Below are 26,121 nucleotides of genomic sequence, written 5' to 3' on the forward strand. Positions count from 1 at the left end.
ATCACATCCCACCGTGGTTGGGAGTCCCATAGGGCGGCGCACAATTGGCCCAGCGTCGTCCGGGTTTGTCCCGAGTAGAATTAGTTCTTAATTGACTTGCCTAGTTAAATAAAGGTTACATTTAAAACATTTTATTTTAATTTTATTGATTTAACCTTTAACTATCATGCTGGTGTGGTACTGGTTACTGAGATTGTAAACACTTCTCCATCTTATATGATAGTGCAGGTCTGTATCAGACCTAGATTAAGTGTATCAGGGATGAAGGAGTTGGAGTGTCCGTAGTTGTGAGTGGTTTGTTGTGTAAACATGTATTTTTGGGAGGAGGATGGTGGTGGTGATAGGGTCAGTCAGTCCAGCCTCTGTTGATAAGGCTGTGGTGACAGAGTGGTGAGGGGGTTGGGAGAGGATCTTGTCAACACACTTGACATCTGAACTGCTGGCCCAGCATCCCCAGCAACCAACACGTTTTACTGCTCTGTGTGGACCCTGTCAGCCAGTTGATGTACTAATGGGAAGGAGGGTGAGTGGGGGAAGGTTCGAGATGGCAATGAAATGGTCAGAGAAATGGACCTCTCAAGCCTCAGCTTGTTCTGGCCTCTGAGTTGTTGGTGAACGTGACACCGGAAACAGGATGTGATCATCATAAGGAAACACCTAGGCCTATATGAATACCAGTCATCACAATTGAATGTACATTTAGCTTTTTTTGTTAATGTCCATTACTGGCGAGGAACACTAGCCTATCAAATAGAGGCATATCTGTGCTTGCAGCGCTGCATAACACCATTCACTGTCCCAGTGGCATGTGCAATACTTATTCTTGATACAGCTTGAACTTTTGAGCTGCTCAGCACAACGCTGTATGGCAGAACTAATATTCTTTGACCTGTCTTTTTTCAGGGGAGACTGCAGGTGGCCAGCTGTCTGTCTCTCTACACCTCTCTGTGGTTGTGTCACTGATTGCCCTGCTGGTCCTGGTGGCCCTGCTGGTGAACTGTGTGACCTGCTGCAAGGAGCGGGAAGTCAATTTCAAGGTGAGATTCTCAGGCACCTGACAACACGTAGTAGGCTTAACCTCTTTTTGGATATGCGGACGCTAGCGTCCAACCTGGCCAAAAGCCAGTGAAAATGCAGAGCGCCAAATTCAAAGAAATTACTATAAAAATCAAACTTTCGTGAAATCACACATGCAAGATACCAAATTAAAGCTACACGTGTTGTGAATCCAGCCAACATGTCAGATTTCAAAAAGGCTTTTTGGCGAAAGCAAACGATGCTGTTATCTGAGGATAGCACCTCCATAAGTAAACAAAGAGCGAGAAGCATATTTCAACCCTGCAGGCGCGACACAAAATGCAGAAATAAAAATATAAATCATGCCTTACCTTTGACGAGCTTCTTCTGTTGGCACTCCAATATGTCCCATAAACATCACCAAATTAATTCCATCGATATATATCCAAAATGTCAACTTATTTGGCGCGTTTGATCCAGAAAAACACAGTTTCCAACTTGCGCAGCATGACTACAAAATATCTCAAAAGTTACCTGTAAACTTTGCCAAAACATTTCAAACTACTTTTGTATTACAACTTTAGGTATTTTTTTAACTAAATCATCTTTAAAATTGAAGACGGGATGATCTGTGTTCAATACAGGAAGAATACAAACTGACGCTACCTTTATGGTCACGGTCCTCTAACAAACAGTACACTTGAAGTGACCCTCGTTTTGAACAGGACTACTTCTTCATTACACAAAGGAAAGTCCTCAATCAATTTCTAAAGTCTGGTGACATCCAGTGGAAGCGGTAGGAACTGCAAGAAGGTCCCTTAGAAATCTCGATTCCCAATGAAAACCCATTGAAAAGAAGAGAATCTCAATGGCTTTTCCTCTGGGTTTCGCCTGCTACATAATTTCTGTTATACTCACAGACATTATTCAAACAGTTTTTGAAACTTAAGAGTGTTTTCTATCCAAATCTACTAATAATATGCATATCTTAACTTCTGGGGATGAGTAGCAGGCAGTTGAATTTGGGCATGCATTTCATCCGGACGTGAATATACTGCCCCCTGTCACCAAGAAGTTAAGTCACTGTCAGGACATTTGTGCATATCTAATTTGCTCCAAAGGGAAGCTAAATAAAGCCATGGTATCGTTTGGTTGCCTAATTTACACAGACCTGTCTTGCAGTACTCTGTAGTAGAGGTCGACCGATTAATCGGAATGGCCGATTAATTAGGACTGTTTTCAATCGGAAATCGGTATTTTTGGACACTTTTTTTTAAATTGTAGGCCATTCATTTTATAAATTTTTAAAATTTTGAATTATACCTTTATTTAGCAAAAGACAAGTCAGTTAAGAACAAATTCTTATTTACAATAATGGCCTACCGGGGAAGAGTGTGCCTTGTTTGGTTCATAGGCAGAACGACAGATTTTTACCTTGTCAGCTCGGTTACTGGTCCAATGCTCTAACCACTAGGCTACCTGCCGTGACCCAGAATTTTATAAACTTTGCGTTGAGATATTGGCTATGATTAATGTAATGAGTTAAAGGGATAGTTCACCAAAATTAAAAAAGGACATTGGTTTCCTAAGCAGTCTATGGTCGAAGTATGACAGTAAATCCATGCTTTGGTTCAGTTTCCCTTGCACTGTTTCCAAATGCTAACGTTTTAGCATTTGTGGCACAAATCCAAATCCCATTCAAGTCATGGGACTGATATTAGAATTTTTCTCACATGTCCAAGTAATCCAAAGGTATCTCAAAAAAATGTTAGCCACTTAGATGATTTGAACATGATGTGCAAAAAAATGCTAATATGATAATTCTGTTTTGGTCCAGTTCAAGGATTAAACATGTTCATTTGACTCATCTCGCTCTGCCTCATCCATATGTAACACACATACAATTATAACGTACACTGGTGTCAGAAGTAGGATCCCCGTGTTTGGTGAACACAGTTGTACTTTTGTGTTTTTCAGGAGTTTGAGGACAATTTTGAGGATGAGATTGACTTCACCCCTCCAGCTGAAGACACCCCCTCCATGCAATCCCCTGCTGAGGTGTACACCCTGGCAGTGCCCCCTGTGGCCCTGCCCGGACCCCCCCACCTGGAGACACCCCCCCGTATCTCAGGTCAGGGGTCAGACACCCTTACTTTTCTTAGATGTGTAGTCCTACCAGCACATTACACATAGGACCAAGATTTTTTTATTCTGACCCTTTGCCATAACTTGGCATACAGTATCCAGGGTTGTGTTTATTAGGCACCAAACCGACTGAAACAGGAAGGGACTTCCTGTAAACGCACATAAGAAATGAAACTTTTTTTAAATTTCCTGTTGCGAAACATTTTCAAATTTTCAAACCGAATGAATGTGACCCAGCTGTCTTACTGTATCAGTCAGGTGGAGTTGATACCGTCATCATTCCCTTTGGACTTTCTCCTCTGCTTTTTACAGGTTGATTGGGATGAGTCTTGTCCTGGAGGCAGAGTAGAGCAGTTTTCGTTAGATGAAACAGACACAAAGTAAAAATGTATAAAAACAAAAATGTGCTTTTTTTGGTTGTAATTTAAGGTTACGGTTGGGCATAAGGTTTGCTGTGTGGTTAGGGTTAATAACATTTTATGACTTTGTGGCTGTGCCAGCTAGTGACCACCCTGCGGAGCTGCCTCGAGTATATAAGTCATCCCAATAAATGCCAACCTGCCTGCTTTTGTTTTCACTTTAATTGGGACACTGTCATGCACTGCCTAGGGACAACAACACATCTAATGATCTGGCAGCCTATATTCCTGGGTTTACTACTCTTTCCTCACATGATAAGCCGTATATCAGCCCTGCTTCCAGCCAGTGACATTATAGTGGGTTTATAGTCTGTAAACGTCGTCACATGCTCCTTTGAAGTAGACATTAAAGCTAAACTTTGTTATGGTCTCCATCAGCCGTTCAGTATTTCCGTCATTCTCTTAGTAGGAGTGTCTTCTCTGCTTCTCGTATGCAGTATGATAGCCTTTGAGCTGTGCCAGTCAGTCATTGCATAACAGGACTGTGCTACATTCTCAGTAGCTCCCCCTTGGGTAGTGGACAGGTGCTAGTTTCCAAACACTCCCAGATGCTGTTGTATTAGGCACACACGATGTTGTGAGAGCGACTCATTCGCTTTTGGTTCATTGCATTTGGCCAGGGCTTATGTCTTTGTACTTATTATGGATTTGTGACTTAATTTGATGGCTAGATGTGATCACTCCATTAAAGGAGTGCCAGGCTGATTATCATAGGGGCCCTTTGAAAAAGAAAATGTTCAGCCTGCGAAGATCAAGATTATTGCACAAAGGCGGTTTCTGTCTGGGGAGTAGGTCAAATCCTTGTAATTTTATCATGTACTATTGTAAAGGATTTACTCAAACGCTTAGCCAGATTATTTTAGTCTCTAAGAGTACCCCCCACTGATTCATATGAAGACAGGATGGGGCCAAATCTGTCTGAGGTGCATATAGGCCTGGAGTTTATATTCTACTTCCTGGTCCGTAATGTATTTGGGGCTCAAATTTTTTTATTGGTAGCAGTGGTCCTCTCAACTGAAACATGTTAGGCAGCACCACATTACATTTAGGAGCACCAGAAAATAAGATTTTTGTAATTGATTGAGATACAGCCTACACTATAAGCTTTTATTAAAGCGAAAATGTTGATGAATAAGCCATTTGTGGAATATGAGGTTTTTTCTACATTGTGTAAAACCAGTACATTTAATTGTACACACTCTTTAAAAATGTCCCATTTGCGATGATGACATGCAAGAGATCTGTTATTCATTAATTGTTATGATCATTTAACTTCTGAAGTAGCTTTTCCTTTCTTTCTGTGCCACAAAATGTTTGGATATACTGGTAGGGCTCCCGAGTGGCTGTGGTCTAAGGCACTGCATCTCAGTGCAAGAGGCATCACTACAGTCCCTGGTTCGAATCCAGGCTGTATCACATCCGGCCGTGGTTGGGAGTCTCAAAGGGTAGCGCACAATTGGCCGAGCGTCGTTCGGGTTTGGCTGGGGTAGGCCGTCATTGTAAATTAGAATTTGTTCATAACTGACTTGCCTAGTTAAATAAGACTTTCTTTAGTTTTAAGTTACCAGGTTGTTAGCTAGCTCGCCAATGAGGTGACATGTCTGAACAAATTATAAATGGTTAGTGAATAGTTTTACAATGGCATGGTTTGAATGTAAAATGTGGTTCCCGCTATAGGAAGATAGAAATGTTTAGGCGGTAATATTGGTCAGATCCTTTGACCTTGTTGGGCTACAAGCAAGCAGTTTTTTGCTGTAGTAATGGTGCAACCATGACGCTATCAAATCAGATTGTTTTCTCTAGGGCACTCGGAAACAACGGTACGGCGAAGCCTTATCGTTAGGCTACAACAGTTATTATCTGGGAGATCTTTTCCAAGTCGCACAATGCTCCCAAAATAACATCTCTGGCTGCACAAAAAATAGTTTGTCACATATGCGACCAAATTAGTTTCACTTTAGAGCTCTGAATACTTTTGACGTTAAGTCCCCTCAACAAGGTTTGTTGACCTGATTGTGTGGGCAACCCATGCATAACGTCTGTGTTGGTTTAGTTAGCTAACTTGGCTCAGTGAAGCCACATCTGTCGGCTGTTTTCCTCATGTACTGTAAGACATTTCTAAGTAGATTCAGTGGCATGTGACAGAAATACTGACCCTTGGATAGTTCCTTCTGTACTAGTTCCATATGGGCCCTGTGTAAGGTCAAAGGTTAGCCTCAGTTTACATGCTCAGGCTTCATATGGGAAGGAAGTAGATTAACATCTTAATGTATGAAGCTTTTGTTTAAACACTCCTGTACCTTTTTCCTGGGAATCCATAATGTGTAACACTGCTGTTGTTTTGCAATGAGTAAATACAGTTGGAACATATCCTGGCCTGAGCATCTGATCTGAATAGAATCCTGCCACTGTGTTTAGATAACTAACAACACAACTGCTCCAGTTTTCTGTATTGATTGAACTCATGCCCTGGCTGCATCTCTTCACAGAGGAAAAACCATACAGATGAACATTTGATATAATGCAACAGCCTATTTAAATAAAGGTTAAATAAATAAAAATAGAAAAAACAAACAGGTGCCATTGTGTCACCATGGTTTGGTCTGGGACCAGAATGCTGCGTACTACGACATACCTGCAGATCACACACACTAACTCTGGGTTCTTTTTTTGTTGGCCACCGCAGTGGGATCCACTGGCCCTCAGGTGGTCCGTCACAGTCTCAGCTACATCCAGGAGATTGGGAACGGCTGGTTTGGCAAGGTAAGACATTTCTTCCTGACGAAGGTCGCAAAATTCTGTTACCTTTCCCAAAATTCCAACCCTACTCCAGATGCTTTAGTCAGTTGTCTCCAGTAGCCTGTACAGTGTGTTTGAGAGGGAGCGAGTATTTCACCCCGGGGTTGAGTTTTGGTGTACGTAATAACAAAAGGAGACAGCTGCTCACTTCGTCACAGTTGAAGCTCATCCTTAATGAATCAACATGGTAAATATGACTAGAGTAGCCCCTCAGCCTCTGGTCCTACACCACCTGGCAGTGTGTTCTATGTTGTGATTAATGCTGTCTCTCCATGGCTCCCCTGGCTTTCACCCATCCCGTAGCTACACCCCCCCCCATCTCCAAGCTACACCCCCGTCATCCCCTAGCTACATCCATCCCCTAGCTACACCCACCCCCCCATCCCCTAACTACATCTCCACCATCCTTCCCTTGTTTTCAGAAAGACCTGCCTTCCTGCAGACCACCAGTGTTTTGGCTCGACCCTTAACATGCTTCCTGTGTGTTTCCTTCCCTGCACTCTAACCTGTGTGTGTCCAGGTCCTCCTCAGTGAGATCTACACAGACCCGGGTGGGGCCAAGGCGGTGGTCAAGGAGCTGAAGGCTAACGCAAGTGCCATGGAGCAGAATGACTTCCTGCAGCACGGAGACCCTTACAGGTGAGCTACTGGCATGTCTGCTGGGAGAGGCTGAAAAGAAGGGGCATTTTGGACATTTATTTTATTGTCATGGCAATTTCAGGGTCGTTTTCAGATTTTCAGGAAAATTTTGCCAAAGGCCCAGTTCCAACAATTGGCTAAATGGAACACACCAGATTAATTTAGAAAATGCATTATAGCAAGAATCGAAATAACAGATCTGTCAGTACTTGAATAAAGTAACTAAGGTATTTATAATGACAGCTACGCCTGACTTCTCCTAGTGGAGCAGCACCCTCTGCCTTCTAACTTGGACACTGCAGAGTGTTCTTATTTCACTAGTCTTCAGCAACAGAATGGGACTGGAAGAGATGCCAGCTGTAGTCCTCCAGTATTCACATCAGTGATATAGACTACAGTAGATTGTCTTAACCGGTGTTTCTCTTCATAGAGTTCTGGTGCACCCTAACATCCTGCAGTGTTTGGGCCAGTGTGTGGAGGCTATCCCCTTCTTGCTGGTCTTTGAGTACTGCGAGCTGGTGAGTGTCCTCAATTACTATCATTTATGATTGTATGAGTCAATATACAGTACCTATTATAGTTTATCAGTGAACCCTTTTAAAAGTCAAAACATCAGAACATGTTTTGGATGAATCCCACAGCTGCCACCAAATGATATGTCAACATGCCAGGCATTTTTCCTAACTCATGATCAGAGTGGAAGGGAGTAATTAGACCATCCTGTCTGTCTGACTGTGGTAAGCTCCGCTTGTGGGCAGCTCAGACTCCAGTTCCAACGCCATCCAATAAGTAGACATAATTTAGCCTCCCAATCACCTGGCCTTACAAGCCCCCCCCCCCCCATCTTAAATTAGCTTGCCTATCCGTCTTGGGTTATTGGGGAGCTGCACTCCGTCAATGCTGTCCATCATGGCCTGATTTATCTAGTGTTTTTCTTGATCTATTCTGGGCCCCTCTTGCCCCTGTGCCCAGGACCAGAGAGCTGCATAGCAGCATGTTTCATCAGGGACCTGTCTCAGTTCACATTCCCTCCCTCCCTCCCTCCCTCCCTCCCTCCCTCCCTCCCTCCCTCCCTCCCTCCCTCCCTCCCTCCCTCCCTCCCTCCCTCCCTCCCTCCCTCCCTCCCTCCCTCCCTCAGCAAACAGGCTCCATTTACCCCCCCCCCCCCCCCCATCAGCCCACTGAGCCCAGTCCCACATCCTGCTGTGTTTGTGTGTTTTCTTTCCACACTGGCAATATGTTGGTCCTCATAGTGTTTTTTTTGTCAGCTCGTGCTGTGTGAGCACGTCAGAATGTTCAGTCTTGGTAGAATATACATTACCCTGTTGATTAGGTCCTGCCTGTCTTTAGGATTAGCTGGGAGTTTCAGAGGTATTTATTTCTATGTGTTTCCGTTCCCCCTCTCGGGGTTAGTGTTTCGGCTGAGTCTGTTTCGGGATGACAGGCTGTAAGTCAGGCATGTGAATGGTATGTTCTGATTCAGTTCGGCCAGAGCTCATTTTTCAGTGCATCTGAAAGGCTGTTACCCGCAGTGGCATCAGCCCTCGGTTTAGTGTGTGTATGCGTGTGCTTGTGTGTAAGTGGGGCGTGTTTGATATAGTGCGTGTTTGATATAGTGCGTGTTTGATATAGTGCGTGTTTGATATAGTGCGTGTTTGATATAGTGCGTGTTTGATATAGTGCGTGTTTGATATAGTGTGTGTTTACTGTTGGGCTTCGTGTTTGTTTGCATAGATGGAGTTTTACTTTGTGTGTGTGTCAGACTTTGTGTGTGTGTCAGACTTTGTGTGTGTGTCAGACTTTGTGTGTGTGCACATGTGGGAGCCCTCAAGTGACCCTAACCCAGATTTAGACTCTATGAATCAGACCCTAACCCAGATCTAGACTCTATAGATCAGACCCCAACCCAGATCTAGACTCTATAGATCAGACCCCAACCCAGATCTAGACTCTATAGATCAGACCCCAACCCAGATCTAGCCTCTATAAATTAGACCCCAACCCAGATCTAGCCTCTATAAATTAGACCCCAACCCAGATCTAGCCTCTATAAAGGGAGGAGGGATGCCCCCCATATCTCTGACAGAGCTCTCTCTCTGCCTGGTACTGTGCCTTGTGACTGACTGGCCGCTACTATAGCAGAGGCCTCTGGTTGTAGGAAGGGGCTGCCTTAATCGACATCCAGAGGACGGAGATGGGGTTTGGCTAATGACTTAATGTTATTGTGGTCGTTAAACAACTTCAGGCTGGAGAGGAGGGTGTGAGTGGACCTTGTAACTGAGCGGGTCATCTTGGCCGGAGGTATTAACTTGATGAGGTAGCTCAGCTCTGATGGCTCTGCAACAGTTGTTGCATCTGGTCTATGGAGGAGCTTTGAGGAGGACTTATTTTGGCACTCACCATCCAGAAGGTATGGGTGGGGTGTTTTGTCACTCACCATCCAGAAGGTATGGGTGGGGTGTTTTGTCACTCACCATCCAGAAGGTATGGGTGGGGTGTTTTGTCACTCACCATCCAGAAGGTATGGGTGGGGTGTTTTGTCACTCACCATCCAGAAGGTATGGGTGGGGTGTTTTGTCACTCACCATCCAGAAGGTATGGGTGGGGTGTTTTGTCACTCACCATCCAGAAGGTATGGGTGGGGTGTGTTGTCACTCACCATCCAGAAGGTATGGGTGGGGTGTTTTGGCACTCACCATCCAGAAGGTATGGGTGGGGTGTTTTGGCACTCACCATCCAGAAGGTATGGGTGGGGTGTTTTGGCACTCACCATCCAGAAGGTATGGGTGGGGTGTTTTGGCACTCACCATCCAGAAGGTATGGGTGGGATGTTTTGTCACTCACCATCCAGAAGGTATGGGTGGGGTGTTTTGTCACTCACCATCCAGAAGGTATGGGTGGGGTGTGTTGTCACTCACCATCCAGAAGGTATGGGTGGGGTGTTTTGTCACTCACCATCCAGAAGGTATGGGTGGGGTGTTTTGGCACTCACCATCCAGAAGGTATGGGTGGGGTGTTTTGTCACTCACCATCCAGAAGGTATGGGTGGGGTGTTTTGGCACTCACCATCCAGAAGGTATGGGTGGGGTGTTTTGGCACTCACCATCCAGAAGGTATGGGTGGGGTGTTTTGGCACTCACCATCCAGAAGGTATGGGTGGGGTGTTTTGGCACTCACCATCCAGAAGGTATGGGTGGGGTGTTTTGGCACTCACCATCCAGAAGGTATGGGTGGGGTGTTTTGGCACTCACCATCCAGAAGGTATGGGTGGGGTGTTTTGTCACTCACCATCCAGAAGGTATGGGTGGGGTGTTTTGGCACTCACCATCCAGAAGGTATGGGTGGGGTGTTTTGGCACTCACCATCCAGAAGGTATGGGTGGGGTGTTTTGGCACTCACCATCCAGAAGGTATGGGTGGGGTGTTTTGGCACTCACCATCCAGAAGGTATGGGTGGGGTGTTTTGGCACTCACCATCCAGAAGGTATGGGTGGGGTGTTTTGGCACTCACCATCCAGAAGGTATGGGTGGGGTGTTTTGTCACTCACCATCCAGAAGGTATGGGTGGGGTGTTTTGTCACTCACCATCCAGAAGGTATGGGTGGGGTGTTTTGTCACTCACCATCCAGAAGGTATGGGTGGGGTGTTTTGCACCTTTTTTTATTGTTAAGTTATTTAGGTGTCATGATATTTGTATGGATAAAGTAAATTAAATAAAAAAAACTTAATATCAAACATTGGGGTCAAAATGATTTACACTCCTGTTTTCAATACTTTTCAATACCTCACCTTGCTAGCATAATGGCACTGAGCATTTTTCTAAAATGTTTTATGAGTTGGAGAAGACATTGGCAGGGATCTTAGACCATTCCTCCCTACAGAATCTTTCCAGATCCTTGATATCCTTTATCCAACCACAGGTTTTTATAGTAGTTTCAAGTCTGGAGACTGAGATGGCCGTTGCAAAATGTCAGTTTTGTAGCCAATTAACCATTTCTTTGTTGATTTTAATGTGTGCTTGGGTTATTGTGTTGCTGGAAGATCCACTTGCAGCCGAGTTTCAGCCTCCTGACAGAGGCAACCAGATTTTGGGCTGAAATATCCTGGTACTGGGTAAAGTTCATGAAGCCGTTGACCTTAACAAGGGCCCCAGTGGAAGCAAAATAACCCCATAACATCAAAGATCCACCACCATATTTTACAGTAGGTATGGGGTTCTTTTCTGCTCATACATTCTCATTTCAACACCAAACCCACCACTGGTGTGTGTGGCCAAAGTGCTCTATTTTCATGTCATCTGACCAAAGTACCAACCAATCCAAATACCAATGCCGTTTAGCAAACATTTGTTGGATGACATGAAAAGGGAGCTCTGGGGGTGAAGTTGCGGAGGGGGTCCCCCCAGAGAATTTTTAATATTGAAAGATTGAGAAGCTCTGTTCTGTTGACTTTTTACTCCAAAGTGAATGAAAAATAAAATAATGCTCACGCCGTCTAAAATATAATGAGCCTAATAACATACTGGTAAAATTATTTGTTTAACATTTTTATTTATTTTTATACATGTTGGACCATTGTGAATATAGCCTATGCATGGTCCATATTTGTATTTATTTATTTTTATACATATTGGAACATTGTGAATATAGCCTATGCATGGTCCATATTTTACCTGTAGGCCAGCTGAAAACAGCATAGTGGCTATAAATAGTCTGAATCTTGGGTTTGCTTATCTGCATTTATCCTATTGATCTAATCATTAGTTAGATCCCAAATGTGATCTTTTAATTAGTTAGTATCTTATTGATGAATTTGATGTTCCAAAAACATGCATAAACACAGCGAACATTATGTAGGCCTGCCTACCTGATAGGGTAACTTGAGGTCATGCACTTCTTACAGAAACCACGTCATGTCACCATTTACCCCCCCCCCCCCCCCCCCCAACACTATCCCTGGTGGCCACTAGTCTTGCTCAGCAACAAATGTAATCGGTCTCATCACAATTTTGAGTCACTCCAAAAAAAGATATTCCGGTGGGGCTGTGTTTTACCCCAAGTTACCTTACCATTGACCTGTGTTACATTCTGCCCCACACTCCCCAATGCACTCACAGTGAATTGTGGCATGCTAATGTTCTTAACTTCTCAAGAGCTACCCCCTACTTTTTTCAGTTTCTGCATGAAGACATATATATATGAGTACAGGGAACATAAGGTTGAATATATTATTATAGACCTGCTAGATCTACTGTCTTTATTATTATTATCCATTTCACTTTGGCCATTGTTGTGGGCCTGCCCTCCACTCAACAGCCTCAAATAGGCTATTTCATGTGGGTTGGGGCGGCAGACACACGCATCTCACATTTCATTACATTACATTTTTATATATTGCTTCTAAAATTAAAAAAAATCACTAATATTTTATATTATTCATTTCAAACAAGGGCATTAGCACGAGAAGAACTTACCAGTCCAAAACATGTCCTCTCTGTTCAAAAAATATTCCTCCACTTGGGAATCACTAAATGAATCGTCCTACAACAATCTCTGTCTCGCTTTTCCTATCAATTTCTTCTAAAATTGTGTGTACACCTGTATATCTAGACTTCGATTTAGCTTTCCCTGACTTAGTCGCCATACTCATTGATATATAAACAGCTGAATCTGCGCGTTTACCAAACAATGCTGTTTCGTAATATGCGTAGTTCCTTCCGGTATAAAACTTGAATAGGGAATGACTGTCTTTACGCCGGAGTTCACTACATGGGTTGGTCTTCCAACACACAACCATTGCATATTGCCGTTTACCTCCGCTCATTGGCTATCTACCCAGCTAGATTTCAAGACGATCAGTGGTCATTGGGTTAAAATACAGTCAATCAACGAAACAGTGGTCATATCATTGGTGCACAGTGATGTCATTACTTGTCTTCAAATCGGTTTCTTTCAGCCAATACGTCCCATCAGGTTTGGTTGTGTTACAAACAAACCAGTTGATTGCAATGAAACCAAACATGACTGGAAAAGTCACGTTTTGTGTGGGTATTTACCTTCGAATGTGTCGTCGAAAATGGAATGAGACGGAATTCACGACACAAGCGGTTCACAAAACATTTCGTGTTAGGCTATAAAAACGGATTTTATCAAACAAAAGATAATTCATTGTGTAACAATGAGCATTGGAATTGCAAACAGACGAAGATCGTCAAAGGTAAACTATTTATTTTAATGCAGTTTGATTTTGTTAGCCTGTGCTGGTTGAAATATATATATATTTTATGGGGCTCTATCCTCAGATAATCACATCGTATTCTTTCGCAGTAAATCCTTTTTTAAATCTGACAACGCAGTTGGGTTAGCAAGATTCTAGGCTTTCGATACATGTGAGACACTTGTATTTTCATGAATGTTTAATATGACTATTTATGTAGTGATCACCGTATGTTGTGGAATTTCAGCCCGCTACCGGGTTCCGTGCGCAGAGAGGTTAACCATGCCACTGCTAAAACTCTGGGTTTACAATGGTACAGTTTACACACATTTTGAAGATAAGAAAGTAGGAATGGAAAGCTCTTTTAAACAAATGCCATTAAAACTGCTGTTGCATTAAGAATTGGCTGCTTGTCCCTTCCTATAACACTGTCAACTTGAATGCACCTTGAGAGGAACATTTATCTTGCAAAAAACACACAACAACAAACAGACTAGGTAAATATATCAAATATTCTACTGTGGCGCTGTCTGGATTTTCTAGTCATTACTCATTGTATTTGCAGAGGAGAAGTAAATGTGGACTGTTATAGCGTCTTCAAAGTGCGCCTTGGCAGAAAGTAGCGGCAATGACTTTGCAGTGCCACAGCTACATGGTTGCAGCGGAAACACGGCCTACTGTAAATTATGATGGTGGACGTTAATCTTATGGGGCAATTTTTCTTCCACTGTTCCTGGGGTCCCTTGTTAAGCTCAACACTCAACGGCATCATGAACTTTACCCAGTACCAGGATATATTTGTCAAAAACCTGGTTGCCTCTGCCAGGAGGCTGAAACTTGGCCGCAAGTGGATCTTCCAGAAAGACAATAACAAGAGTTATGGTGGTTCCGTCAGTAGTCTGGTCTAAGCTGCTTGTAGTCAGTAAGGGCACAGAGAGCGCTGAGTAAACACGGCTGATCCATTACCTTGAGTCGTGTGGATTGACAGTTTTACCGAAAGCTGCCTGTATATCGTTTGACCCCGCAGAGTGGCTGTGTTTTCACTACCACATTCCACAGGAGTCCTCTTAGCTCCGGGTGACACAGCAGTCACCTTCTCCAGAGCTCCCCCACCGTGGTGGACCTGATCCCCATACATACTTGGGCCTGCAGCCCTTTTCACTGACTGGTTGTGTATAGAAGGACCTTATTGGAGTAGATCCTATCCTTGTCAAGGACCCAGTTGATCTGACTGGCTTTGTATAAGGGACTGATCAGAATGGATCCTGGTGAAGGACCACCTGGGGGCTAGAGGGATATCATGTGGTGTTCCACAGGGCTCCATATTGGGGCCTCTACTGTTCCTCGTATTTGTAGGATAAATGACAAAGTAGCAGAGGGTGTGTGTAGCTAAAGTCCTTTGTAATGATACATTATAATGCCCCCTTCAGTGAAATTCCATCCTGGATTAGTGGCGCAGTGTCAAAATAAGGGTGTGGCTATTGTGGTTGGTCTTCCAACACATAACCATTGCATATTGCCGTTTACCTCAGCTCATTGGCTATCTACCCAGCTAGATTTCAAGACGATCAGTGGTCATTGGGTTAAAATACAGTCAATCAACGATGGTGGTCTTTGCTCAATGTTCTTTCCGTCGTTTGTTTTTCACAACACTTTTTTATTTTAATGGTAAAAGTCTTAACAATGTGTTGTGAAGGCTTTGTCCTTTAAAAGGAGGATGCACTATGTTGAGAGATGTAGGTGAGAATGCAAGCCTTTCACGGCAGTTCTCAGAGCTTTGAGTTGCCTGCAGGGTGTGAACCACAGCCACTGTTGACACAATAGTACGAGGCAAGCCCCTATTACCTCAGGAGGAGCCTTGTCAGTGAATCCAACAACTCACTCATTATCCCAACGTTACTGATCTAAACTGACAGATGAATGCCTTGCACTCATGCCACCTCGGCCTAACCCACAGTGACGGTTTGTACCACTACAATCAGAGGTCTCTGGTGGGTTGGTGGTTAGTTACATTCTGGCATCAGCCTCAGCTGCCCTCCCCAACATCTGAGGGGTGGGAATTAATTTTGCCACCCTCAACCTATTTCCCCAGACTGTGGGACTCGTTGTTCTCACACACCTCTGGCCTGCCCCGTTCACCTCCTCTCCCCCCAAACGGAGCTTTTGACCGTGTGCCCAGAAACGTGACCTGGCCATTCGGCAAGAGTCGATCCACCCCACTGGCCGGATTTTGTATTTTAAAATTGCTGTGACACAGCATATAGACCTAGGTGTATTAAACAACTGGGCCCTTATTTGGTTCTACTCCCCCATCAGCAGTAAAACCTTGCTGGGCTGGAGAGAGCTATGCAGTTGGAGGGAGTCTACTGCCCCTGTGTGGATGACTGCTTACAATGCACCTTCAGATAGTCACTCAAGTCCATATTACAGGAGCTTCAAGTTGTGATGTTTCTGTGTGCCATTTTATATTAAAATAAGGACTAAGCAAATGCTGTTTTTGGCATTGAAACTAGTACACAGGTGTTATCCTGTGCATGTGTCTCCATTTCAGGGGGACCTCCGGAGCTACCTGTCTCAGCAGGATTGGATGTTCCGAAATGCTGAGCTGCTGCAGCTGCAGAAGATGGCCTGTGAAATCGCTGCTGGCGTCACCCACCTCCACAAACACAACTTCCTGCACAGGTAGCACTTCTGCTCTGGCTCCGTTTACACCAGTCAGTCACAACTAGACACGGCTTTAGCTAAGGGCACAGCCTTCAGATGTCAAACGACAGTCGTGTTTCAAGGAATTAAGACTTCATCAAACATTTTGAGTAGTACTGTCTGTTTTTACATCTTCCAACTTAAAAATGTTGAGTTACGATAGTATCAGACAAGTGATATTAATGTGTCTGTCTCTATCAAATGAAATATGTGGTTTTGGCCTCCCTCATGGCAACTTTCTCTTATGGATACGTACTCCTACTCCCAAGCCAACACTGAGCCAATCCTAAAACAGGGACACTGGGCCTGTCCAAAAAGGAGAGTGCTGCAAGGGCCTGTTTGGTTGAACGTTTTACCCGGCAGTGCAGGACATGTAGGCTCCGCTCAGCGCATCCACATGCTCTGTTTTGCATGCTCAGAATAAACCCAAAGGGCTCCAATTACCCAGCTCCCACGCATTGCCACAGTGTCAACTATCAGCCTGTCAGAGGGATATGATGATTCTGCTGTTTGCGTGTAAATGGATAGCCTCATGTTGGCCATTTATTATCCTGTGTTACAACTCAAAAGGAGCCCAAGTACGAGATTCCACCGTTAACAGGGTCGTAATGACAGTCATAATAAAAAATAGTGCACCGCTTTTCTTTTGGTTGGGTTGCAAAGTTGATTTACTACCAAGGTGTGATGCCCCGCCCACAAAGTACCTGACACGGGGCTGTGGCTAGCACTGTGCCACAAAGCCTTCTGGGACGGTGGCAGTGGTGTGAACTGAAACTATAGCCAAGGCTTAGGGTCTGTGGTCTGAGCCCAGCGTGTTATTGTGACGGGGTGGCCACAGCAATAAGACAACGAGCTGTCATGGCGGTCCAGGAGAACCACTCTGACTGACATTACATAACAACCCTGGGGAGAAATAGCATATGGGGCAGTAGAGGAGAGGGAACTGTGTTCCCCAGTTTTTCGACCAGTGTGACAACCATAGCATCCAGCACATATTTGAATTCATTTGGTCATTTTACGCAAATGATAGTTTCACTTGACTTGAAAAAAATGAGCAAAATCAGTTGATCTCCTTTTTTGTTGTTGTAAGGTCTTTGTTTTTAACTCGCTAGGTCTCTGAACTATATGGATTTTCTGTCAGAGGTTAAGAATCTGCTGATGTGTCTGCACCAAACTGCCCCCATGCCATTTGCCTTGTAGGGATACGACTTTGAATCTGATTCTCTCTCCCTGATCTTCCAGTAGTACTGTAATGCACTGTGTTCGCCAACAGCAGGGAACATCCAGGACAGAAGAGGTTTAAAATATCTCTCAATTTATCTTGCCGATGTTTCAGTGGGCCTGACAGTAGCTCTCGGGGTGTACGAGCACAGACCACTAGTGTCAGCGATGTCCACGGATAGACGGGGTAAAAGAGACGCGCTTGGAACGGGTTGGTGGTGAAATGTTTCTTGGGCCAAGGGGAAACCAGAGCCTCTCCCTCCATGAGGGTCCCAGTCTGAATGAGATACCATCTGTCCACTCAGACAGCCCTGTCCCCCATTATCGCCCTCCCCTGTCCACCCCGCCTCACTGCCCACCTGTGAGTGTTCTTCCCTGGGAACAATATCCTGGTGCTGTATGAGTGAGTGGGGAAAAGCTCCAGCATCAGTGATTTTGTTACTAGGGGCGGAACAGAAGCAACTGGATGAGGTTTCCTCTAGTGATGCAAGATATAAGTCCAAATGTTTTTGGGTCTAAAGCCACTCAAGAGTCCAGTCTTTGTCTGGCCCTGCCCTGACCTGGGTCTGTGGTGGTTGGATTTAGAGTCAGGTTGAAGGGGTCCTTAATCACCTGAGACATGGCATTTAATCATATTACGGTGAGGAAAATATAATTATTCAAAATTTGTCACTGGGATATTATGTCATCCTGTCATAGGCCTGTACAGTGTATTTAAGGCATGAAAATATACTGTGGACCGTTTATTAGGTACACCACCCCAAAAATACTGGCCGTGGCTTGCTATATAAAGCAGGCAGACCGGCATCAAGGCATTCAGTTACTGTTCAATTAAATGTTAGAATAGGCGAAACTAGTGACCTAAGTGACTTTGAGCATGGTAAGATCGTCGGTGCCAGCCGTGTCGGTTTCAGTACCTCAGAAACAGCTGGCCTCCTGGGCTTTTCATGCACGACAGTGTCTACGGTTTACGAGAAAGGTGTGACCAAAACAACCATGCAGTCCTGTGGGTGAAAACAGCTAGTTGATGAGAGGGGTCGAAGGAGAATGGCAAGAGTCGTGCAAGCTAACAGGCGGGCCACAAACAGGCAAATAACGGCGCAGTACAACAGTGATGTGCAGAGCGGCATCTTGGAACGTACCACTCGTCAGTCCTTGTCATGGATGGGCTATTGCAGCAGATGACCACACCGAGTTCCACTCCTATCAGCTAAAAACAAGAAGAGTCTCGTTAACACTAAACCACCAAGACTGGACAATTTGATGAATGGAAAAACATTGCCTGGTCTGACGAATCCTGGATTTGGCATAAGCAGCATGAGTCCATGGCCCCATCCTGGCACAGGCTGGTGGTGTAATGGTGTGGGGAATGTTTTCCTGACACGTTAGGTCCCTGAATACCAATTGAGCAACATTTGAATACCACAGCGTATCTCAACATTGTTGCTGACCAGGTACATCCCTTCATGGCTACTGGGAGGTCTGACCCGGTACTCGATGGGTGTACCTAATAAACTGGCAACTGACTGTATATGCCACCCTTTCAATTATTTATTTCCATTGCATGATCACATGAGAGCAGCACAGAGCCAATCTAAATGTCTCCTGCAGCAGCACAGAGCCAATCTAAATGTCTCCTGCAGCAGCACAGAGCCAATCTAAATGTCTCCTGCAGCAGCACAGAGCCAATCTAAATGTCTCCTGCAGCAGCACAGAGCCAATCTAAATGTCTCCTGCAGCAGCACAGAGCCAATCTAAATGTCTCCTGCAGCAGCACAGAGCCAATCTAAATGTCTCCTGCAGCAGCACAGAGCCAATCTAAATGTCTCCTGCAGCAGCACAGAGCCAATCTAAATGTCTCCTGCAGCAGCACAGAGCCAATCTAAATGTCTCCTGCAGCAGCACAGAGCCAATCTAAATGTCTCCTGCAGCAGCACAGAGCCAATCTAAATGTCTCCTGCAGCAGCACAGAGCCAATCTAAATGTCTCCTGCAGCAGCACAGAGCCAATCTAAATGTCTCCTGCAGCAGCACAGAGCCAATCTAAATGTCTCCTGCAGCAGCACAGAGCCAATCTAAATGTCTCCTGCAGCAGCACAGAGCCAATCTAAATGTCTCCTGCAGCAGCACAGAGCCAATCTAAATGTCTCCTGCAGCAGCACAGAGCCAATCTAAATGTCTCCTGCAGCAGCACAGAGCCAATCTAAATGTCTCCTGCAGCAGCACAGAGCCAATCTAAATGTCTCCTGCAGCAGCACAGAGCCAATCTAAATGTCTCCTGCAGCAGCACAGAGCCAATCTAAATGTCTCCTGCAGCAGCACAGAGCCAATCTAAATGTCTCCTGCAGCAGCACAGAGCCAATCTAAATGTCTCCTGCAGCAGCACAGAGCCAATCTAAATGTCTCCTGCAGCAGCACAGAGCCAATCTAAATGTCTCCTGCAGCAGCACAGAGCCAATCTAAATGTCTCCTGCAGCAGCACAGAGCCAATCTAAATGTCTCCTGCAGCAGCACAGAGCCAATCTAAATGTCTCCTGCAGCAGCACAGAGCCAATCTAAATGTCTCCTGCAGCAGCACAGAGCCAATCTAAATGTCTCCTGCAGCAGCACAGAGCCAATCTAAATGTCTCCTGCAGCAGCACAGAGCCAATCTAAATGTCTCCTGCAGCAGCACAGAGCCAATCTAAATGTCTCCTGCAGCAATGAACAAGATAAGGTTCAGAGTATTGTTTTCTCTTCAGAGACTACAGCTGTGTGAACTGCAGTGTTTATCCCAAACCGCTTACTTGTGTTCAAACTTGGGTTGGGCTGATATATGATGACATTGATATATTGTGATGCGCAAGACTATATTTAATTTGAACTTTACAAATCTAAACTGTGCAGTTTAATCAGTTAGTCTTTGCAATATGTTGAAAAGAAAGTCTAAATTAATTAAGTCTTATTTCTTCGCCACACAAATATTATTTAATGAGAATGCGACTAATATTGTAAATAAGCACAAATTGCACAGTCTGGAGTGATTTTAGTCATTAACGACGCAAAACGATTATATCAGATATTGCAATATTTGGTGTAGTGTGTCGTAGAAGAGTTCTCCCCAAGTATCGCCCAACCCTAGTTCAGAGGGAACAAATGAGAGCTATTTGTTGGATGTAGTGCTGGTAGACTCAACTGGACCTGTGGGTTGGCACCAGAACAACTGGACCAACTGCCTATTATTTGCAGCCCTGTGATCCATTCACCGTTCTATGACCACACCAGATTGAACTCAACCGTTCTATGACCAGACCGTATTGAACTCAACCGTTCTATGACCACACCAGATTGAACTCAACCGTTCTATGACCACACCAGATTGAACTCAACCGGTCTATGACCACACCAGATTGAACTCAACCGGTCTATGACCACACCAGATTGAACTCAACCGTTGTATGACCACACCAGACCGTATTGAACTCAACCGTTCTATGACCACACCAGACCGTATTGAACTCAACCGTTCTATGACCACACCAGATTGAAATTGAACTCAACCGTTCTATGACCACACCAGACCGTATTGAACTCAACCGTTCTATGACCACACCAGATTGTATTGAACTCAACCGTTCTATGACCACACCAGACCGTATTGAACTCAACCGTTCTATGACCACACCAGACCGTATTGAACTCAACCGTTCTATGACCACACCAGATTGTATTGAACTCAACCGTTCTATGACCACACCAGATTGTATTGAACTCAACCGTTCTATGACCACACCAGATTGTATTGAACTCAACTGTTCTATGATCACACCAGATTGTATTGAACTCAATCGTTCTATGACCACACCAAACCATATTGAACACACAATAAACTCTGTAAATCCTCATGTTTTTTAATCTTCTTTAATCGGTTTCTCCCTCTTTTCTCAGTGACTTAGCCCTGAGGAACTGCTATCTGACTGCAGACCTGACGGTCAAAGTGGGAGACTATGGCATCGGCCCCTACAGATACAAGGTACCAGGGAACTTTCCATCCTGTTTTCCTTCAAATGGAATCAGGGGGATTTTGTTTTATTTTCAGGTGACAGAAGGAGGTGGCATCTGTATGTGTGCTGTTACAATAGTTTCAGTATAGGTTCATTAACCTATAACCCTTTTCACAATGCTGAGCCCAGCTGAACAGAGAGCTTACACATCCACCAAAGTTTCAAAGGATGTCAAAGCCAGTACTGTACAGTAGTATAAGGCCTAGTCCGTGTAGTCAACACAATAGTGTAAAAGTGGTTTATTAAGGGGAGGATAAGTGCTTTCCAGTAGGGGGTTTATATACAGCCTTTGACCCCAGTCTGGCAGAACTCTGTGAAGCATTAAGACTGTTATACCAAAGTGTAACTCCCTACTGCGTTTGTCCCTGGCCTGACTGTCGATAAGGCTAGCTCCGCCCGCTGCATTCCTCAAATAATGTTGAGCTCTCTATTTAGCACGGTCAACAAGTGTGGCCAGACGTGTTTTGGCTGTATTTATGAGCTTGATTAAGTACGTAGGAACTCTGAAAACAACTCAAAGCACAGTAATGTGGGTTAGAACTGAAGGAAACCAAACATCCAAATGCTTCTCCGAAAGAAGCCTTGGCAAAACACATCACTGAATTGAATGGGGAAAAAAGGTGAATGTGAGCCTACTGGTTGTTTGTAGAACTATTCTGAGATGGACATCCTATTAAATTACACTTATGTGTTCTGCATGTAATTACATGGATGCCCCATGCTTGACTCTGTCCCTCTCTCATGTCACAGGAGGATTACATCATCACAGAGGACGACGAGTCGGCGCCCCTGCGCTGGATGGCCCCGGAGCTGGTGGGGGAGCGCCATGGGGGCGTGATCACTCTGGACCAGACCAAGCCTGGCAATGTGTGGTAGGTACCTCCACCTGGTCACTGTGCAATTTAGGTGACACCTTCAATGGGGAGGACAGGCTCATAGTAATGGCTGGAACAGAATACATTTAATGGCCTCAAACACATGGTGTCTGTGTAGTTGATTCCATTCCAGACATTATTATGAGCCATCCTCCCCTCAGCAGCCTCCTGGGCATTGTGCTTCACTGTGTTGAATAAAATAAATTCATTAACACAGTGAGTCAACCTGTGTGCTGTTGCTGAGCAGTAGGTCAGGGTCTCCTTTGAAGATGATAGACTATCTCTGATTCTTCTGTCCAGATAGCCTCTCTCTGAGAGTGTAAATCTTAGCAGGCACTCAGTCTAGCTGACTTCTAAAGGGAAGAAGACGCTGACCCTGCACTCCCACTCGGCAGCACAGCAACACTGGAACCTATCCCTCCTGGCCCCTCCCTTATGACCTCATGGCTCCGTGCCAGTCCGTGTCACAGCTGTAAATCACAACGTTGCATAAGGAGGCTCTCGTTGCAGCACCACATATACCCCTAAATAAGGATATGTTTAGTTATCAGAATATGGGTCATTCCACCAATAGAGTGCATTTTGGGTAGTGTAGGGTAAGTGTACATATTAAGCCCATCAACATCTAAGTTTAGACATTTCTAACATGTACTGCCCTAATCTTCGTAGGAAAAGTGGAGATACAATGAAATATACATTCCTCATTTTTATGTTTGGACTGGGCTTAATGGCTACTGAATGTACCATTATAAGCCCACCTCTTAAATTATCAGTTTTAATTAATTTCCAAATATTCAAAACTGACATTTCTTATGTAAAATTGTATTATATTAATCCCCCTAAAGTTATTAAAATAAACTGATCATTACTATTCATCAGGAGGGTGTCCAATCATATCAACAGAGCTCAATGTGGACTAAGTGTTTGTTCTTGCCAACCACCCGTACACAGCTGATTCAACTAATAAACTAACCATAGAGTTGAATCAGGAGTTAATACTCTGTTAGAACAAAAACCTGCACACACACTGGTCCTCTGTGGATAAGAATCCATGCACAAAGACCATAACACACACACTGGTCCCCTGTGGATAAGAATCCATGCACAAAGACCATAACACACACACTGGTCCTCTGTGGATAAGAATCCATGCACAAAGACCATAACACACACACTGGTCCTCTGTGGATAAGAATCCATGCACAAAGACCATAACACACACACTGGTCCTCTGTGGATAAGAATCCATGCACAAAGACCATAACACACACACTGGTCCTCTGTGGATAAGAATCCATGCACAAAGACCATAACACACACACTGGTCCTCTGTGGATAAGAATCCATGCACAAAGACCATAACACACACACTGGTCCCCTGTGGATAAGAATCCATGCACAAAGACCATAACACACACGGGTCCTCTGTGGATAAGAATCCATGCACAAAGACCATAACACACACACTGGTCCTCTGTGGATAAGAATCCATGCACAAAGACCATAACACACACACTGGTCCCCTGTGGATAAGAATCCATGCACAAAGACCATAACACACACACTGGTCCTCTGTGGATAAGAATCCATGCACAAAGACCATAACACACACACTGGTCCCCTGTGGATAAGAATCCATGCACAAAGACCATAACACACACACTGGTCCTCTGTGGATAAGAATCCATGCACAAAGACCATAACACACACACTGGTTTATCTGAAAACTGATTCACATTTCTTGTACTGCTATTCTTGTTAATTAGTTCAACTTGTTTTCCTAAAGTCTGTCTGAAGACGGTTTCAAATCTACCTCTCTACTGTTGTATTACAAAGGGACAGCTGGTGGACCAAATCACAGAATCACCTGGATGAATGAAGGTCAACAATATGCCCCCACCCAAAAGTCATCATCTTGTCCCTCTTATGTTGGCCTTTTTGTCCACTACTTGTAGGCCTGATTTCCCTCAACCCTGATCTTATTCTTCTCTCTATGCATCAATGACTACCGGTCCACTCCAAATGTCTTGGAGAGAGTACAGAGGTTTAATTGTTTCTAATCTTGATAAAGGTACCATGGCTAGATGCTGTAATCTGAACAAAAACCATATGTTAATTGAATATTAGGAATGTTAGCTCATTATCCCCATGTGTTTCAATGCAAACCGGTTTAATAGGAACCACAGTGAATTATGATGAAACAGAATAGTAACATCTACTCTTAATATATCTGGAAACCAATGGTTTGGGTTATAAATATACACTATAGACTACAATATTATGCAAAGTTAGTATTGAACAATATGTAATTATTTCCATTGTATAGAGGGAGTGATTTTTCTGCCACTGTACTCATTAAGCCCACCTGAGAGAGAGAAAAAATAGCATCTATGTAATATTTATTTAACAGGAAAATAGGACAAAATGCATTTCCAAATGGAAGCTGTGAATGCCTGGTCTATTATAGAGGTTCAACAAAAACATCATAGTAACTGACAAATGAAGTAGCAGGGTGGACTGTTTGATCTTTAATTGACCATAAATCCCCTTGTGACCGGGGGGATGGAAGCTTGTGTGCAACACGGAGTGGGAATTGAATGCAAGCTTCACAAAAACATTGAAATTGTCTAGCCTATCTATGGGTGACAGGGTAGACGTTGTTTTCCACCACAAAACACCAGATAATGGCCAAAAAGAGTAGCACCAGCTCAGCTGCTTTTACGCTATGATTTGACTATTTGTTTAGAACAATTATTTTCAAAGGAATAGTTTCACCATATTAAAACGAGAGTTCAGTTCACATAACAGGGTTCACCTTAAAATGAATGACAAACGGAAATGAATCGCGTGAAATAAATATTAATCCTCAGAAAACAAGTAACTAGGGCTTTGAAATGGTGAAAACTTGGACGTTTTTGAATAGACGCAAAAGGAACTCTAGTTGTGGATTGACCCATGCACTGACTATACAAAACATTAAGATCACCTGCTCTTTCCATGAGACTGACCAGGTGAAAGCTATGATCCCTTATTGATGTCACCTGTTAAGTCCACTTCAATCAGTGTAGATGAAGGGAAGACAGGTTAAATAAGGATTTCTACGTCTTGAGACAAATTAGACATTGTGTGTGCCATTCAGAGGGTGAATGGGCAAGGCAAAATATTTAAGTGCCTTTGAACAGGGTATGGTAGTAGGTGACAGGCGCACTGATTTGTTTCAAGAACTGCAATGCTGCTGGGTTTTTCCACACACAACAGTTTCCTGTGTGTATCAAGAATGGTCTAGAGGCGAAAGAAACGCACACCTGGCTATCGGAGTGGAACACCCAAAAAATAAAGGAGAGCCGCACACTCTAGGAGCTCAGATGTAAAAATGTCATGTCCAACTTTGACGGACAAGCGGTAGAATCAGGGTATAATGAATGGTCTACCACCCAAAGGACATGCAGCCAACATGGGCCAGCATTACTGTGGAACCCTTTTGATAACTTGTCGAATCCATGCCCCGACAAATTGAGGCCGTTATGAGTATAAAACGTGGGGGGCAACTCGGTGTAATCTTTCGCTTCGAGGAATACTTGTGTTTTGGGACCTGTTTTTGATAATTTTTATTAAGAACATTATTAATTGTGATGTGAATATGGTTATTACACTGCAATATGAAAATACCCCCCCCCCCCCATCTCATTGAGCATTTAACCACAGACCCATGTTGCCACCATGCACATGGGTACAGTAGGTTGTGAGTTGTAATTATCCCTCCACCAGTCATAAGTGTTTCTCTGATCCCTGTGTTTGCAGGGCCTTGGGGGTGACTCTGTGGGAGCTGTTTGAGAACGCAGCCCAGCCCTACCCTCACCTATCTGACCGCGAGGTCCTGAACCACGTCATCAGGGAACAGCAGATCAAACTGTTGAAACCACAGCTGGAGCTGCCCTACTCCGACAGATGGTCAGTCCCGCTCTCTCCAACCATACTACACATGACACCAACTGAATCTAGCTGGACTACATGTTATTTATGGAGTGTCTCCTGAATTGTTACAA

At 44.2% G+C, this 26,121-nt stretch overlaps 1 protein-coding gene across 4 annotated transcripts in view; it reads left to right on the forward strand.

Annotated features, from left to right (window-relative positions):
• LOC149978968 (serine/threonine-protein kinase LMTK2-like) overlaps positions 1-26,121 on the forward strand; it is a 54,457-nt gene that overhangs the window by 18,055 nt on the left and 10,281 nt on the right. For all 4 annotated transcript variants that reach the window (XM_090197160.1, XM_090197162.1, XM_090197163.1 and 1 more), the window contains exons 2-10: positions 904-1,037; positions 2,995-3,148; positions 6,268-6,344; positions 6,901-7,019; positions 7,450-7,537; positions 15,786-15,916; positions 21,085-21,169; positions 21,951-22,072; positions 25,877-26,026. In XM_090197160.1, the coding sequence (XP_090053286.1) occupies positions 904-1,037; positions 2,995-3,148; positions 6,268-6,344; positions 6,901-7,019; positions 7,450-7,537; positions 15,786-15,916; positions 21,085-21,169; positions 21,951-22,072; positions 25,877-26,026 (1,060 nt within the window). The remainder of the gene's footprint in view (positions 1-903; positions 1,038-2,994; positions 3,149-6,267; positions 6,345-6,900; positions 7,020-7,449; positions 7,538-15,785; positions 15,917-21,084; positions 21,170-21,950; positions 22,073-25,876; positions 26,027-26,121) is intronic.

The sequence above is a fragment of the Oncorhynchus mykiss genome, chromosome 13, assembly GCF_057628025.1.
Source record: "Oncorhynchus mykiss isolate SJ-2025 chromosome 13, ASM5762802v1, whole genome shotgun sequence".
Classification (NCBI taxonomy): Eukaryota; Metazoa; Chordata; class Actinopteri; order Salmoniformes; family Salmonidae; genus Oncorhynchus; species Oncorhynchus mykiss.